This window comes from Embiotoca jacksoni, unplaced genomic scaffold (assembly GCF_022577435.1).
Source record: "Embiotoca jacksoni isolate LCO1_2020_lvr unplaced genomic scaffold, fEmbJac1.0.p SCAF_24, whole genome shotgun sequence".
NCBI lineage: Eukaryota > Metazoa > Chordata > Actinopteri > Embiotocidae > Embiotoca > Embiotoca jacksoni.
In genome coordinates, this window is record NW_027185375.1 from 938,600 (window position 1) to 957,097 (window position 18,498).

At 41.8% G+C, this 18,498-nt stretch overlaps 1 protein-coding gene and 1 long non-coding RNA gene across 3 annotated transcripts; both read right to left on the bottom strand.

Moving 5' to 3' along the window:
* Positions 1-787: 787 nt before the first annotated feature.
* LOC138204146 (acidic phosphoprotein-like) lies at positions 788-3,272 on the bottom strand. Of its 2 annotated transcripts, XM_069159299.1 has the most exons (3): positions 3,194-3,272; positions 2,196-2,361; positions 788-1,834 (listed from the first exon to the last, which is right to left on the bottom strand). In XM_069159299.1, the coding sequence occupies exons 2-3, from the start codon at positions 2,354-2,356 to the stop codon at positions 1,513-1,515; spliced, it is 483 nt and encodes a 160-aa protein (XP_069015400.1). In that variant the 5' UTR covers positions 2,357-2,361; positions 3,194-3,272; the 3' UTR covers positions 788-1,512. The 2 variants fall into 2 exon arrangements, 1 of the variants encoding a protein (XP_069015400.1); XR_011178775.1 differs by lacking the exons at positions 788-1,834; positions 2,196-2,361 and adding an exon at positions 2,773-3,109 and having other exon boundaries at positions 3,194-3,271.
* Positions 3,273-11,892: 8,620 nt separating this feature from the next.
* LOC138203913 (uncharacterized) lies at positions 11,893-14,489 on the bottom strand. Its single transcript, XR_011178746.1, has 3 exons — positions 14,402-14,489; positions 13,036-13,216; positions 11,893-12,699 (listed from the first exon to the last, which is right to left on the bottom strand). It is a non-coding gene; the product is annotated as an uncharacterized lncRNA (long non-coding RNA).
* Positions 14,490-18,498: the final 4,009 nt, after the last annotated feature.

Consider the following 18,498-nt stretch of genomic DNA (forward strand, 5'->3'; position numbering starts at 1 on the left):
CTAAAAAGTGTAACACACAGATTTGAATAATGTGATACAATAAACAACATTGGTTAGCTGGGAAGAGATTTTGCTCACCTTCTCTGATCAGCCGGCCTCTGTGCTGTCAGTGTTGCTGCGTCAGTCTCTGATCGAAGGAAGGAAATACTTCTCCCCTTGCCCGGTGAATATTTGAGCACAACCAATCATCTTAACCCAGAGCAGACAGCCAATGAAAGGCCATGTTCAGACCAGACATCTACATACCTTTCCACATTCATCCCAAGTGACCATCGAATCTCAATTTCACTATTGCATATGCAAATCTGCACGTCCGTCGCACAAATAAACAAGTAGGTAAACATGTGAACACGAGCAGAGATGAGAAAGAGAAGTCACAGTGGCAGGCATTCAACACAATGAGACATTCTGGCTCGCTCGCGTCTCATTTTAAAGCGCCATCTTTGAGAAATTGAGGAAAACTTTCATATCCGTGTGTTTAGTGTGTGTTCACACCAGTACTCTGAGCTGACCAATTCCGATCGGCTCGCCCGGGACGCACGTTAATGCAAAGAAGTACGTGTGAAACTGTCAGGCTGGGTCACTGTGGGCGAGATGTGGTTATATGACAAACGTCAGAAAAACACAGAGGAACCAACCAAAGCTGCTGGAAGACCTAAAATATTGCACAGCATCTGAAACCAGGACAGTCAACAAAACAAATAATAAGAAATATGTTAAATATATCAAAAGCTCCACGTTGTCGTTGGTGCTGTTTGATAAGGATAAAAAGCCACAAGAACCAATGTAATGTCGAATATGGTTTTATTTTCTTTAACATCGTCATGAAAACAGACAAACGCGACAGGATGTTTTCTGTATGTTTACAGCAAATGACATTAAACAGCAGTACAGGCACTTCCTCATCGCACTTCTTTAAAATGACAGAAACAACAACACCTTCACACCCAAGGTCGTGAGTTCTGCAGGACACACAAAAAACATGAGCTGTTCTTCACGAGTCACGTGAGAAAGAAGTGCGAGTGTTGATAAAATGCATTAAAGAGAACAACAAGTGAGGGACAGTTTAGAAAAGTTCTATTTACAATGACTAGTGAACAGTGCACATTAATGATATTTGTCTTTAACAGGAGTAGATTCTTTAATAATTCCTAGCAAATTAATTCATTAAAAATCAAGCAATAAAACAAAAGAAATTAAACTAAAATAAGTGTTTGAAAACTGTAAAGTTTAAGGGTTTAGCAATTATTCTCTACGATTTCTCTACTACAAATATTCCCATTTAAAGTTCACACTTGAGTCATTTGTTTCTAATCTAAATATCAAAAAAAAGAATGAATGCATTTATTTGACAGTATATAAAGCAAAACAATCAGGACTACAATACTAAAAAATGGTCCCCCATGTTGGATGTGACATCATTAGATTGTCATATTTGATTGGCTGATAGACAAGTTACCCAGGTTGTTCCGACTGTTTTTTTTTCACCCCGCGTTTTTTCGACCGTTTTCTTTAACCCCAGTTCTTCCGGCCGCGTTTTTTACCCCGGTTCTTCCGGCCGCGTTTTTTACCCCGGTTCTTCCGACCGCGTTTTTTACCCCGGTTCTTCCGGCCGCGTTTTTTACCCCGGTTCTTCCGGCCGCGTTTTTTACCCCGGTTCTTCCGACCGCATTTTTTACCCCGGTTCTTCCGACCGCGTTTTTTTCCCAGGTTCTTCCCACCGTTTTTTTTACCCGGGTTCTTCCCACGGCTTGGCAGGTCAAGGTCAGTGAGGCTGAAGATCTGCTTGTCGTCGTCATTGTTATCGGCTTCGATGACAGACTGCGCTGTATCTCTGTATAATGAGAACAATATTTCACTATAATGTCTTACATTTAATTCAGTTCAATTGAACCTTATTTTTCAGTGCAAAATACTTTACAGCACAAAAAAAAAAATACATTAAAACTTTAGTCAATCTCAAGAAAAATCACAATAGAAAAGTGCAGAGATACGAAGAAGAGTTCTTTTCAGCCTTTAAGTTTAGTCAAACAAACACGTGTAAAGCTCAGACTTGAAGAGAGGGACAGATTTGTCTGCCTCAGGTTGGGAGCTGGTTCCACAGGAGAGGAACCTGATAACTGAAGGAACCGTAATTTAGCACACAGTTCTTGTCTGTTTTATGATGAAATAATCAATTTAAACATTCAATTCACCTTGCCAACTCCCCTACATCATTTCTGTCGACGGGCTCTTGAAGGGTGGGCCTTCCAGTAACGACGTTGTCATCTTCTTTGACGATCTTAACTTGGTAGGGCTCCAAGTTCCCCTCGTGGATCAGGGCCACAGTGAAGATGAAGGCAGTAAGGAGGATCATTTTCACTACAGCGAAAGAAAGAAGGGAAGACTTTATTTTTGAGATGAAAATATGCAGTTTAAAACCAATTTTTCTGTGTGTGTGAATATATATATATGTATATATATATAAATACACACCAAATAAAATATCTATCAAAGGCTGTGCATGCACTAAAATCAACAGCTACCAACTGCAACATTATTATCACACTGGTATTTTTAAGACGTAGCATCATAACATTTTACATGCAGAGTTTAGTATGATGCGGTCCCACTAGTCTGTGTTATTTGTTTACCCCATGCAACTAGATAGAACTGCGTGAATGAACCTGAGGGAACTTTTTTTTGTTTTAATAATTGATTCCTTAATCCTCGTAAATCCTGTTAAATGGTGTGACTTAAAAACTAAACTTGCCACAATTTTTTGCCAACTGAATTCTTCATTAAATGGAAAACAGCTTCAAAATCTGTTGTTCTTCTGGCACCAGCTCCGTCATTTGACATAAACAGTGATGTTGTTGGAGGCTGGAAGAACTCGAGGCTGATTCATAGTCTAGGACACCAGGGGGCGCTCTACATAACAAAACCTGGTTCTCTTTGCTTTTACTGGAACTCGCTACAGTTTAAGCAAAGTGAAAAATGAAATAAAATAAAAACAATATTCTGGACAAAACATCTGCTAAAATAATGCTATGTATTAAAATATCAGTCAACAAAAACAAAACTCATCAGGCATCGAAACAGTTGCTGGTTCCTGTTTTGGAAATTGACTCTGTAAAATAAATTAAACAAAATAAATAAACCAAAAAATAACTGCATAAGGATTTCAGAAACAGATAAAGAGAAGTTTCCGTACCTTTGTCAGCCGTTGTCTGAGTCTGGAGAGGATCAACACCAACTCTGGTCTCTGTTAGAAGTTCTCAACTCATTCTGCTTTTATGAACTGATTTCTCTTCCTCTTTTTGTGCACATTTAATGACAGCCAATCATCTGCTCCAAAATCATGGAGCCAACAGGCAATCACAAAAGAGGAAAGGTGAGTTCGGTACACAAGACAAAAGGCATTAAGCCAAGAAACATGATGCAATACAACAAGAACAGCAAGTGCAGCGTGTCTACAATGCAGCGCAAGATGTGGACAAATAAACACACTTCAAAGTTCAAAATTAAGTTGTGTAGTTGATGAAGATTTGCACGTGAAAGAAATTATAGTCATGTAGGATAATAACAGGCTACACGGATATACAACTGCAGCTTTGGCACTGGCTCATCAACCAGATTTACACACTGAACGTTGACGGTAAAACAACGACACTGTTATTTACTCACAAAGCAGAAGATGATCTGACAGCGCGCAAATGCAAAGTCGACATAAACACGACACAACAACAGTTTTCTGAAAGCCAGATATATAAAATACCTTCATGATAAGAGCATCGACCGCTGACTCCGTATTCACAGGCCAAACAAGACCAGTTAAAGCAAAAAAAAAAAGAGCATTTCTAATATCATACAGTGGAACATGCATATAATTTCGTACTGATTTTCTTCTGTCCTTCATTGTATTTGTTGTATTTTATTGCCTCAGAGATCCACCGTACTCCATATCTGTCTACTTCAGGTGGGCTGAGGATCTTCAAGGGGAGACAGCAGGTCAACATGATCTGCCAACATGGGACGTCACGTCTTTTCTCTCTGTACACCAACTCTCTCGGCTGTCATTCACTCACATGGCTTTTCCTACCACAGCTATGCTGATGACACCCAACTGATCCTCTCTTTTCCCCGATCTGAAACACAGGTAGCAGCACGAATCTCTGCCTGTCTGACTGACATCTCTCAGTGGATGTCCTCACACCACCTGAAAATCAACCTCCACAAGACCGAACTGCTCTTCCTTCCAGGGAAAGACTCTCCCACCCTCGACCTGACTACTACCTTGGACAACTCCGTGTTATCCTCGACCCTAACTGCTAAGAACCTCGGAGACACTCGACAGTCAACTCTCTCTTACTGCCAACATCACGTTCCTGTAGATACATGATGCACAACATCAGGAGAATACGTCCTCTTCTCACTCAGAAGGCGGCACAGGTTCTGGTCCAGGTTCTGGTCCAGGTTCTGGTCCAGGCTCTGGTCATCTCACATCTGGACTACTGTAACTCCCTCCTGGCAGGTCTACCTGTTAGTACCGTCCGACCTCTGCAGCTCATCCAGAATGCAGCAGCTCGACTGGTCTTTAACCTCCTAAATTCACTCACACTACTCCGCTCCTCCTCCTCCTCCTCCTCCTCCTCCTCCTCCTCCACTGGTTACCAGTAGCTGCCCGCATCCGTTTCAAGACATTGGTACTTGCGTACCGTGCTGTGAACATATCGGGTCCAGTCTACATCCAGGACATGGTCCAACCTTACATCCCAGCCCGCTCCCTCCGCTCTGCTTCTACCAATCAGCTTGTTGCTCCTCACTGAGATAAACACTGCAAAATCACGACTGTTTGCTGTCCTGGCTCCTAAATGGTGAATGAGCTCCCCACCAACATCAGGACAGCGGAAACTCTGTACATCTTCCGCCGCAAACTAAAAACACACCTCTTCAGACTTTACCTTGAATAGTAGAACTTTAGTAGCTTAAAATGACACTTATTGATAGAACTTTGTAGTTTGGCTTTCTTGAAGAAATTGTATTTTCTTGATTCTTGTTGTTCTGGTTTTGTACCCTCATGGTTGAAATGCACTTATTGTAAGTCACTTCGGATAAAAGCGTCAGCTAAATGTAATGTAATGTAATGAACAACATGTTGAAGCTGGAAACTGGAGATATAAATTATGAGACGCAGCTCAACACTGAGTGGAGTTATTGAGTTATTGAGAATCCTTATTGAGAAACTGTGGTTTTTGTTCTTTTCTTTGTGGCTCTAGAAAGAAATTCCGATATTCTGCTCCAGCATCACTGTTTACTTTCTGTTGCGCTTGTTGGCGAGACGTCACGTGACCTTTGACTTGCCAAGTCTGACCTTAAACGTCATTTCCGGCACGACTGAAAGTTCGGAAGCTAACATTTAACTATTAATCATTTATTGAAAAATACACGTATCATTAGAATATGAACATAATCAACGAAACTAAAATAAATCTCTTATTACCATCTCATGTGGGAGTGGACGACGCCATCATCTACCTACTGCAACGAGCTCAGTCTCACCTGGATGGAACCGGTGACTCTGTGAAAATCACTTTCTTTGATTTCTCCAGTGCATTCAACACCACCCAACCACTGCTGCTGAGTGAGAAGCTGCGGGTGGTGGGGGTGGACGCGTCCACCGTCTCCTGGATCACTAACTACCTGACAGGCAGACCACAGTTTGTCCGTCTGGGCAGTGTGCTGTCTGATACGGTGGTCAGTGGTACTGGAGCTCCTCAGGGAACTGTTCTGTCTCCCTTCCTGTTCACCTTATACACAACTGACTTCCAGTACAACTCAGAGTCCTGCCATCTGCAGAAGTTCTCTGATGACTCTGCAGTGGTCGGGTGTATAAGGGATGGACGGGAGGATGAGTACAGGGCAGTAGTGGAGGACTTTGTGGAGTGGGCGGGAAGAAATCACCTGCTCCTGAACGTAGCCAAGACCAGAGATGGTGGTTGACTTCAGGAGGAAGACGACGGCTCAACAACCACTGAGAGTCCCGGGAGAGGTGGTGGACTTGGTTGAGGAGTACAAGTACCTGGGTGTGTCCATCGACAACAGACTGAACTGGAAGACCAACATCAACGCTGTCTACAAGAAGGGGATGAGTCGACTCTTTTTCTTGAGGAAACTTCGATCCTTCAATGTGTGCAGCGAGATGTTGGAGATGTTCTAACAGTCTGTTGTGGCCAGTGCTTTGTACTTCGCTGGGGTCTGCTGGGGGAGCAGCATCGGAGCCGGTGACACCAACAGACTTAACAAGCTGGTTAAGAAGGCCGGCTCCATCATCTGATACAAACTGGACAGCCTGGAAAAGGTGGTGGAGAGGAGAACGCTGAGCAAACTGTTATCCATATTGGATAATCCTGACCACCCTCTCCACCACCTGCTGCAGGGACAGCGGAGCACTTTCTCTAAAAGATTCCTCCAGCTCCGCTGTCATAGGACAGATACAGGAAATCATTCCTGTCCACTGCAATAAGACTGTACAATAACTCACCTCTGGCAAAATCCATCACACAACAATAACACTGTTGTCTGTGTTTCTTGGTTGTTTGTATATAATATATAGATATATACTGTACTGTATATACTGAGCATGTTATATTTTATATTTTAGAATTTTTACTGCTATTTTACTGCTATTTTATTGCTTTCTATTATTCTATTATTATCTTATTGCTTCCTGTATGCTGCTGTAGCGAAAAAATTTCCCCTCGGGGATTAATAAAGTAACTACCTAACCTAACCTAACCTAAATCTCTGATTGAATATTATTTATTTTAATTTATTTTCTTTTTTTAAATTTATAGTTGTGGGCGTGCTGGTACTCTCCCATCTGCCAGGGGAGCTGCTGCACCCTGCGCACCTCGACTTCCCACGGTCTTGGTGTTTTAAGTCTATTTATAGTGAGTCTATTAGAGTCAGGCAGCTCTAAACATGTTTGGCTTGCTTAGTTTAACCTGTATCACCTTGTGTGGTTTTTATTTATTTTTACATACATGGACTAGGTCTCATCCTAATTTGCATGAAGCCCCCTCTCCCCCCACCACACACACACACACACACACACACAAACAAGACTAGTTGGATTGTGTGGAAACTACATTTATTTTAATCTGATTGGATAACATAGTCTACAAAACATTGTCTGACATAAAAAACGTATAAAAGTACAAAAAAATTCAGTGAAAATTTGAAGCTAATAGGAACAAAGCGCTCATGGGGCTGAGGGGAGAGAAAATGAGGTGTCACTGTTTCTTTTAATTACGTTAAAAAAAATATATTTATCCTTTTATTTGCACCAAGACCATTAAAATTAAAACTTAAGAGTACAGAAATTTTTTTTCCCACAGCTAGTTCTATAGATGCATGCTCACTCCATACCAAAAAACATATTGCAGAAACAGTGAATCGGCATATTGACAGTGACACAGACAGAAACCACATGAGGAACTTGTTCGAGGTAAAAGGTTGAACAGATCGATGCAGACTCTTAAAAATGAAGCTCAAAGGGAAGTAAAAAGCTTGTCCACCAAATTCTGACTGCAAATTGAGAACTAATTGTTCAAACAGCTTAATTAAAATACCTGTGGCATCGATAAAAGGAAATTAGGCAATGAAAGGAGAAACAAACCTTATTAATTCATCGTTTGCCTTAAAAAATACATATAATTTAGTTTTTAGTTCCTTAAACAAGATTTTTTTTTTTTTGTGCACACTTTGACTTTTCTTAAATAAAAATGGAAGTTCAAATATTTAGCATACAAAACTAAAACCGACGCCTGCATCATAATATCAACATTAAAGTATAAATCTTTTTTTTAAACCTGGATCGGCACACAAAACTCATTTAAAACCCTTCACATGACCTGAAACACCACGAAGCAGTCAGCTGTTAGTGTATAACAGCGAATTTGTGCGCGTCTCATCAGATGTCACGTTACTGCTTTGGCACAGCAGAGATAATCAGAGGTTGTAGCCTATCCCAGCTCACGTAGGGTGAAGGCAGGGTACACCCTGGACAGATCGCCAGTCCATCACAGGGCCAACACACAGAGACAAAGACCATTCACACCTAAGGGCAATTTGTAGAACCACCAATTAACCAGAGGTGCATGTTTTTGGATGGTGGGAGGAAGCCGGAGTACCTGGAGAGAACCCACGCAGGCACATGGAGAACATGCAAACCCCACATAGAAAGGATTCAAACCCTGCTTTGAACCCAGAACCTTTTTGCTGTGAGGCGACCATGCTAACTACTCCACCACTGTGCCGCCACTGTTTCGAATGTGACACAGCAAATTAGGATTCGCACGTCAAAATTCACCGATAGTGTACCGCACGCAGAGTTCCTTCTCGTTTCTTGTTTCTAAGGCAGCAAAACTGATCGAGGTGCTAAAAAATATGGGGAACTAACCAAAGTGATAACATCAACAGAAGTTTATAAAAAAACATCTGAACTCTCAACTGATTATTATTTATTTTTTCTAAATAAGACGACCAAAGTATTCGATGTCATGCAGAGGTTTAGAGATACGCACCTGCAAATGTGGGAATCCTCTTCAGTTCTTTGGAAACAGAAATTCAATTTAAGTAAGAGGCAATAAATTAAAGACAGATCTTGATCAAATGAAATACAAACCATGATAAATGTGAGGACTCACCAACGGAGGACAGTTTTTCCAGTTTCTGGTGAATCTGTTTCATCATGGTTGAAGTTGCCGATCTCAGCGAACCGAAGGATAATGAAGTGTCCACACTTACATCGCTCCAATCCTGAGATTCACGCAGGCCTGTTGGAGGAAACCTGTGTGTGTGTGTGTGTGTGTGTGTGTGTGTGTGTGTGTGTGTGTGTGTGTGTGTGTAGCTGAAGTGTGTCACATTGACAGTATACAAGATTCATTTTGATGTTCATGAGTTTTATGATAGAGTTTATTGTCCTGGACTGCTTTGCTGCTCTTTTCTCTCTCTGCTCACCCCAACCGGTCGAGGCAGACCGCCGCCCACCTCTGAGCCTGGTTCTGTTTGAGGTTTCTTCCTGTTAAAAGGAAGATTTTCCTTCCCACCGTTGGAGATTTCTCTTTCTTTTAATGTTAAATATTTCCTTCTCACTGTTGGAGGTTTGTCCTCCCAGGAAACAGTTCATGTGGTAACTGTTGATCTGTTGGGTTCCTTTGTTTGATGCTATAAAGTTCTGTTTTAAGGATATTCACCATGTTAAGTGGCCTGAAATAATTTGTGTTGTGATTTGGCGCTATATAAACAAATTGAATATTAAAAAAAATGTAATTTTCAAAGAACAGAACAGAACAGAACATCAGATCCTCTGGGCTCACCTGCAAGTCTGGGTTTGTGTGTCCAGCTCATCGATGGTCTTTTTGAGGACATCAATTTCTCTTTGCAGATTCTGGACCAGATCTTTATAAAAAAAAAAAAGAGCATTTATAATATCATACAGTGGAACATGTATATAATTTCGTACTGATTTTCTTCTGTCCTTCATTGTATTTGTTGTATTTTATGGCCTCAGAGATCCACCGTACTCCATATCTGTCGACTTCAGGTGGGCTGAGGATCTTCAGGGGGAGACAGCAGGTCAACACGATCCGCCAACATGGGACGTCATGAACAACATGTTGAAGCTGGAAACTGGAGATATAAATTATGAGACGCAGCTCATCACTGAGTGGAGTTATTGAGTTATTGAGAATCCTTACAGACAAGCGACCAGGTCCTGAAACGGAGCAGCTCCAGCCTCGAATGATAAACTTACCTTGTTAGATGTCCGTAACCTCTGCGCTAGCTCTCTGAACGTCAGCTCCCAGTTCTCCCACTGAGATATTTGTCCGTTATTGTGCGTCTGTTGCAGGCGTCGCCGTCAGTCCTTGATTTTGACCCGCGTGGTTTTTGTTCTTTTCTTTGTGGCTCGAGAAAGAAATTCCGATATTCTGCTCCAGCGTCACTGTTTACTTTCTGTTGCGCTTGTTGGCGAGACGTCACGTGACCTTTGACTTGCCAAATCTGACCTTAGACGTCATTTCCGGCCGGACTGAAAGTTCGGAAGCTAACATTTAACTATTAATCATTTATTGAAAAATACACGTATTATTAGAATTTGAACATAATCAACGAAACTAAAATAAATCTCTGATTTAATATTATTTATTTTAATTTATTTTATTTTTTTATTTATTTATGGTTGTGGGCGTGCCGGTCCTCTCCCATCTGCCAGGGGGGCTGCTGCACCCTGCGCACCTCGACCTCCCACGGTCTTGGTGTTTTAAGTCCATTTATAGTGAGTCTATTAGAGTCAGGCAGCTCCAAACATGTTTGGCTTGCTTAGTTTAACCTGCATCACCTTGTGTGTGTGTTTGTTTGTTTTTTAAATACATGGACTAGTGAACAGTGCTCATTCATGATATTTGTCTTTAACAGGAGTAGATTCTTCAATAATTCCTCCTCGGGCAGAACATTTGCAACAAAAATGACGTTTTACTCTCTCTGTTTTTGTTATAATAGAATTTTTGGTTTCAGAGTTAAATGCAAACAATAAAATCCCTTTAATAAAAAAAAAAACAGCACATTTTTAGAACTTAAACAGATGAAAATATATAGATGCAGTTAAATATTAAAACTGCAAGCAGTGATGTCCGGGCTCTCGCACTCCGGTGCGCCGCCTCCCCAAAGCCGCCTCTCCCCGAAGCCGTCCCCCACGTCGGGGAGATGAAATTAGAAAAGGTTCATTTGTAATGATGAACTCAGAAGTTTATCTACAACTACATCCTCAGCCAGCTGTTTTCAGCAAATATCTCTTTTTGCACAATCTTATTTTTAAGATGGTCATTTGGTTTTGGGTGGTGTGACGCTCAGCTAGCAAATTCATTCATTAAAAATCAAGCAATAAAACAAAAGAAATTAAACTAAAATAAGTGGTTGGAAACTGTAAAGTTTAAGGGTTTAGCAATTATTCTCTATGATTTCTCTACTACAAATATTCCCATTTAAAGTTCACACTTGAGTCATTTGATTCTAATCTAAATTTCCAAACAGAATGAATGCATTTATTTGACAGTATATAGAGCAAAACAAATACTAAAATACAACAACAAAAAAGACAATAAATACCTACAAATGAAAAACAAAACTGGGTTTTAAGCTACATATTTTTTGTGGTAAATTAGCTGCATCTTAAATCGATATTGTCGTTATTCTAATTAACAGTTGTCCTGTCGTTACAAATGCAGGCATTTTGCACTTCAGTTTTCACGTCTCTTCACGAAATGATGCTCATTTCACCAAATGTTGTGGGAAAAGCCTTAAAGAAGACGATTTGGTGACATCAAGTGGTGAGTTCGCAGACTGCAACAACCTGAACACCTTTACCTTCCAAGTATGTCACTGAATCGAAGGTGGCCGTGAAGCTTGAGAAAAACATCTTTTTTATTTAATTATTATCGTCTTATTATTTTATGTTTGGATTGCAGGCTACAGTACAAACATGGCGGAGCAAGATGGCACGCTCTGTGAAAGAACAAAAGTCCTCTTTTAGTTAAACTTAGTCGAAAGTTTAGATGTCAGAAAATAATTAAACTGCCTGCTGAAATTATGACCTCAAACCAGAAATAACAAAAAGTCAAAAACGAACCTGACATCATCCATGTAAAACAACACAGACATGCAATGGCGCTCAGGAGGTCAATAATAATTGTACACTAGGTTTCTACACGTTTTGACGTATTGCAGTTTATAACGTTTAACACAGCGAGCCAAACGAGGTGACCAAGTACATTTCTGTGTTTGAGCACAATTGCTGCCACGTCCTGTGACATCTGTTGAAGGAAAAACACTCAAGGTCCTGATCCAAAGTTTGTTGTAGTTGGATTTTTATTTGCATTGACAGAGTGAAGCATTTTATACAGAAGGCAGGAGGGTGGGGGAGACAGTATGTAAATGCTGACCTCGGGACAACAGGGTGAGAGGAGGGGGAGGGGGGCACTATATCTGCACAAATGCTGACCGAATGGCAGGTAACATCGGCGGGTCAAAGAGACGGGAGTAGGTAGCGTATGGTTTTTCCACAGATGTTACAGAGGTCGTAACATCTGGCAGACAATTGAAAACATCAAAGAAGAAAAGATCGATGAGTTAAAACTACAGGTTCTCCGTGGTCTCCTTATTCACGTGGTTTTTAACTCGTACAATTTGAATATTGAGAATGCGTATTTCACATGAAAGAATGTTTAAAGAAGACATTACGATATCTTCCTCACATCAAACCTAATTTCCTGAGCTTTCGAATGCCTCCCAGCTTCTTCGTGGGATATTCCTAATTTGATTGGCAGTCTGGTTTATTTTCTCACGCATGGATCATTGCTTGGCCTTTGACCGCTGAATTTCTCAAAATGAACAGGAAGGCATTTGTTTCCAACCTTATTACAGGCCACAATCACACGTCGACGTTGGTTTGTCACATGTAGTTGACAGTTGATGTTCATCTGACTATATCTGACATCATAAACCATCATTTCTGATTGGCTGATACACAAGTTACCCTGGTTCTGATTGTTTAACAGGCGACGGCCCTTGCTGCTGCAGATCTGCTCGACATTCTCACTGGACTCGATGAAGGACTGCAATGAAACTCTGCACCACAGACCTTTGCCTCTCAAATACCTGTAAAATTAGATCAATATTTCACCATCATGTCTTACATTTAATTCAGTTCAATTGAATCTTCAATCTTCAGTGCAAAATACTTTACAGCACAAAAAAGAAAAAGACATTAAAATTTCAATGTCAAGAAAAGTCAGAACAGAAAAGTGCAGAGATACGAAGAAGAGTTCTTTTCAGCCTTTAAGTTTAGTCAAACAAACACGTGTAAAGCTCAGACTTGAAGAGATTGGGAGCTGGTTCCACAGGAGAGGAACCTGATAACTGAAGGAACCGTAATTTAGCACACAGTTCTTCTCTCTTTTATAATGAAATAATCAATTTAAACTTTCAATTCACCCTTCCCACTTCTCTGGATCACTTTTGTCGAAGGACTCTTTAAGGATGTGTCTTTCAGCAAAGACGTTGTATGCGTCGTTGTAGCTCGTATCTTGGCAGGGCTGCAAGTTCTTCTTCACGCTGCTGGCCTCGTGGATCAGGGCCACAGTGAAGATGAAGGCAGTAAGGAGGATCATTTTCACTGAAGTAAAAGAAAGAAGGGAAGGCTTTATTTTTTAGATGAAAATGTGCAGTTTAAAACATATATATCTATATATAGGAGGCGCAGGTTCAGGTCCAGGTTCTGGTGCAGGTTCTGGTCCAGGTTCTGGTCCAGGCTCTGTTCCAGGTTCTGGTCCAGGCTATGGTCCAGGTTCTGGTCCAGGCTCTGGTCATCTCACATCTGGACTACTGTAACTCCCTCCTGGCAGGTCTACCTGTTAGTACCATCCGACCTCTGCAGCTCATCCAGAATGCAGCAGCTCGACTGGTCTTTAACCTCCTAAATTCACTCACACTACTCCACTATTCCACTACTCCGCTCCTCCTCCTCCTCCTCCTCCTCCTCCTCCTACTCCACTGGTTACCAGTAGCTGCCCGCATCCGTTTCAAGACATTGGTACTTGCGTACCGTGCTGTGAACAGATCAGGTCCAGTCTACATCCAGGACATGGTCCAACCTTACATCTCAGCCCGCTCCCTCCGCTCTGCTTCTACCAATCGGCTTGTTGCTCCTCACTGAGATAAACACTCTACAATATCACGACTGTTTGCTGTCCAGGCTCCTAAATGGTGGAATGAGCTCCCCATCAACATCAGGACAGCAGAAACTCTGTACATCTTCCGCCGCAAACTAAAAACACACCTCTTCAGACTTAATCCTCATAAATCCTGTTTAATGGTGTGACTTCTCCACGTTTTATGTGGATGTCCGATCAATGTTTATAGTGAATGTGGCTGATCTGAATTCTTCATTAAATGTAAAACAGCTGCAAAATCTGTTGTTCTTCTGGCACCAGCTCCGTCATTTGACATAAACAGTGATGTTGTCGGATGCTGGAAGAACTAGAGGCTGATTCACAGTCTAGGACACCAGGGGGCGCTCTACATAACAAAACCTGGTTCTCTTTGCTTTTACTGGAACTAGCTACAGTTTAAGCAAAGTGAAAAATGAAATAAAATAAAAACAATATTCTGGACAAAACATCTGCTAAAATAATGCTTTGTATTGAAATATCAGTCAACAAAAACAAAACTCATCAGGCATCGAAACAGTTGCTGGTTCCTGTTTTGGAAATTGACTCTGTAAAATAAATTAAACAAAATAAATAAACCAAAAAATAACTGCATAAGGATTTCAGAAACAGATAAAGAGAAGTTTTCGTACCTTTGTCAGCCGTTGTCTGAGTCTGGAGAGGATCAACACCAACTCTGGTCTCTGTTAGAAGTTCTCAACTCATTCTGCTTTTATGAACTGATTTCTCTTCCTCTTTTTGTGCACATTTAATGACAGCCAATCATCTGCTCCAAAATCATGGAGCCAACAGCCAATCACAAAAGAGGAAAGGTGAGTTCGGTACATAAGACAAAAGGCATTAAGCCAAGAAACATGATGCAATACAACAAGAACAGCAAGTGCAGCGTGTCTACAATGCAGCGCAAGATGTGGACAAATGAACACACTTCAAAGTTCAAAATTAAGTTGTGTAGTTTATGAAGATTTGCACGTGAAAGAAATTATAGTCATGTACGACAATAACAGGCTACACGGATATACAACTGCAGCTTTGGCACTGGCTCATCAACCAGATTTACACACTGAACGTTGACGGTAAAACAACGACACTGTTATTTACTCACAAAGCAGAAGATGATCTGACAGCGCGCAAATGCAAAGTCGACATAAACACGACACAACAACAGTTTTCTGAAAGCCAGATATATAAAATACCTTCATGATAAGAGCATCGACCGCTGACTCCGTATTCACAGGCCAAACAAGACCAGTTAAAGCAAAAAAAAAAAAGAGCATTTCTAATATCATACAGTGGAACATGCATATAATTTCGTACTGATTTTCTTCTGTCCTTCATTGTATTTGTTGTATTTTATTGCCTCAGAGATCCACCGTACTCCATATCTGTCTACTTCAGGTGGGCTGAGGATCTTCAAGGGGAGACAGCAGGTCAACATGATCTGCCAACATGGGACGTCACGTCTTTTCTCTCTGTACACCAACTCTCTCGGCTGTCATTCACTCACATGGCTTTTCCTACCACAGCTATGCTGATGACACCCAACTGATCCTCTCTTTTCCCCGATCTGAAACACAGGTAGCAGCACGAATCTCTGCCTGTCTGACTGACATCTCTCAGTGGATGTCCTCACACCACCTGAAAATCAACCTCCACAAGACCGAACTGCTCTTCCTTCCAGGGAAAGACTCTCCCACCCTCGACCTGACTACTACCTTGGACAACTCCGTGTTATCCTCGACCCTAACTGCTAAGAACCTCGGAGACACTCGACAGTCAACTCTCTCTTACTGCCAACATCACGTTCCTGTAGATACATGATGCACAACATCAGGAGAATACGTCCTCTTCTCACTCAGAAGGCGGCACAGGTTCTGGTCCAGGTTCTGGTCCAGGTTCTGGTCCAGGCTCTGGTCATCTCACATCTGGACTACTGTAACTCCCTCCTGGCAGGTCTACCTGTTAGTACCGTCCGACCTCTGCAGCTCATCCAGAATGCAGCAGCTCGACTGGTCTTTAACCTCCTAAATTCACTCACACTACTCCGCTCCTCCTCCTCCTCCTCCTCCTCCTCCTCCTCCTCCTCCTCCACTGGTTACCAGTAGCTGCCCGCATCCGTTTCAAGACATTGGTACTTGCGTACCGTGCTGTGAACATATCGGGTCCAGTCTACATCCAGGACATGGTCCAACCTTACATCCCAGCCCGCTCCCTCCGCTCTGCTTCTACCAATCAGCTTGTTGCTCCTCACTGAGATAAACACTCTACAAAATCACGACTGTTTGCTGTCCTGGCTCCTAAATGGTGAATGAGCTCCCCACCAACATCAGGACAGCGGAAACTCTGTACATCTTCCGCCGCAAACTAAAAACACACCTCTTCAGACTTTACCTTGAACAGTAGAACTTTAGTAGCTTAAAATGACACTTATTGATAGAACTTTGTAGTTTGGCTTTCTTGAAGAAATTGTATTTTCTTGATTCTTGTTGTTCTGGTTTTGTACCCTCATGGTTGAAATGCACTTATTGTAAGTCACTTCGGATAAAAGCGTCAGCTAAATGTAATGTAATGTAATGAACAACATGTTGAAGCTGGAAACTGGAGATATAAATTATGAGACGCAGCTCAACACTGAGTGGAGTTATTGAGTTATTGAGAATCCTTATTGAGAAACTGTGGTTTTTGTTCTTTTCTTTGTGGCTCTAGAAAGAAATTCCGATATTCTGCTCCAGCATCACTGTTTACTTTCTGTTGCGCTTGTTGGCGAGACGTCACGTGACCTTTGACTTGCCAAGTCTGACCTTAAACGTCATTTCCGGCACGACTGAAAGTTCGGAAGCTAACATTTAACTATTAATCATTTATTGAAAAATACACGTATCATTAGAATATGAACATAATCAACGAAACTAAAATAAATCTCTTATTACCATCTCATGTGGGAGTGGACGACGCCATCATCTACCTACTGCAACGAGCTCAGTCTCACCTGGATGGAACCGGTGACTCTGTGAAAATCACTTTCTTTGATTTCTCCAGTGCATTCAACACCATCCAACCACTGCTGCTGAGTGAGAAGCTGCGGGTGGTGGGGGTGGACGCGTCCACCGTCTCCTGGATCACTAACTACCTGACAGGCAGACCACAGTTTGTCCGTCTGGGCAGTGTGCTGTCTGATACGGTGGTCAGTGGTACTGGAGCTCCTCAGGGAACTGTTCTGTCTCCCTTCCTGTTCACCTTATACACAACTGACTTCCAGTACAACTCAGAGTCCTGCCATCTGCAGAAGTTCTCTGATGACTCTGCAGTAGTCGGGTGTATAAGGGATGGACGGGAGGATGAGTACAGGGCAGTAGTGGAGGACTTTGTGGAGTGGGCGGGAAGAAATCACCTGCTCCTGAACGTAGCCAAGACCAGAGATGGTGGTTGACTTCAGGAGGAAGACGACGGCTCAACAACCACTGAGAGTCCCGGGAGAGGTGGTGGACTTGGTTGAGGAGTACAAGTACCTGGGTGTGTCCATCGACAACAGACTGAACTGGAAGACCAACATCAACGCTGTCTACAAGAAGGGGATGAGTCGACTCTTTTTCTTGAGGAAACTTCGATCCTTCAATGTGTGCAGCGAGATGTTGGAGATGTTCTAACAGTCTGTTGTGGCCAGTGCTTTGTACTTCGCTGGGGTCTGCTGGGGGAGCAGCATCGGAGCCGGTGACACCAACAGACTTAACAAACTGGTTAAGAAGGCCGGCTCCATCATCTGATACAAACTGGACAGCCTGGAAAAGGTGGTGGAGAGGAGAACGCTGAGCAAACTGTTATCCATATTGGATAATCCTGACCACCCTCTCCACCACCTGCTGCAGGGACAGCGGAGCACTTTCTCTAAAAGATTCCTCCAGCTCCGCTGTCATAGGACAGATACAGGAAATCATTCCTGTCCACTGCAATAAGACTGTACAATAACTCACCTCTGGCAAAATCCATCACACAACAATAACACTGTTGTCTGTGTTTCTTGGTTGTTTGTATATAATATATAGATATATACTGTACTGTATATACTGAGCATGTTATATTTTATATTTTAGAATTTTTACTGCTATTTTACTGCTATTTTATTGCTTTCTATTATTCTATTATTATCTTATTGCTTCCTGTATGCTGCTGTAGCGAAAAAATTTCCCCTCGGGGATTAATAAAGTAACTACCTAACCTAACCTAACCTAAATCTCTGATTGAATATTATTTATTTTAATTTATTTTCTTTTTTTAAATTTATAGTTGTGGGCGTGCTGGTACTCTCCCATCTGCCAGGGGAGCTGCTGCACCCTGCGCACCTCGACTTCCCACGGTCTTGGTGTTTTAAGTCTATTTATAGTGAGTCTATTAGAGTCAGGCAGCTCTAAACATGTTTGGCTTGCTTAGTTTAACCTGTATCACCTTGTGTGGTTTTTATTTATTTTTACATACATGGACTAGGTCTCATCCTAATTTGCATGAAGCCCCCTCTCCCCCCACCACACACACACACACACACACACACAAACAAGACTAGTTGGATTGTGTGGAAACTACATTTATTTTAATCTGATTGGATAACATAGTCTACAAAACATTGTCTGACATAAAAAACGTATAAAAGTACAAAAAAATTCAGTGAAAATTTGAAGCTAATAGGAACAAAGCGCTCATGGGGCTGAGGGGAGAGAAAATGAGGTGTCACTGT

Excerpts from the sequence above, each read along its gene's own strand:
- LOC138204146 (XM_069159299.1), bottom strand. The coding sequence starts at position 2,356 with ATGATCCTCCTTACTGCCTTCATCTTCACTGTGGCCCTGATCCACGAG. Across the intron at positions 1,835-2,195 it reads GATGTAGGGGAGTTGGCAAG|AGATACAGCGCAGTCTGTCA; the intron begins GTGAATTGAATG and ends CTCATTATACAG.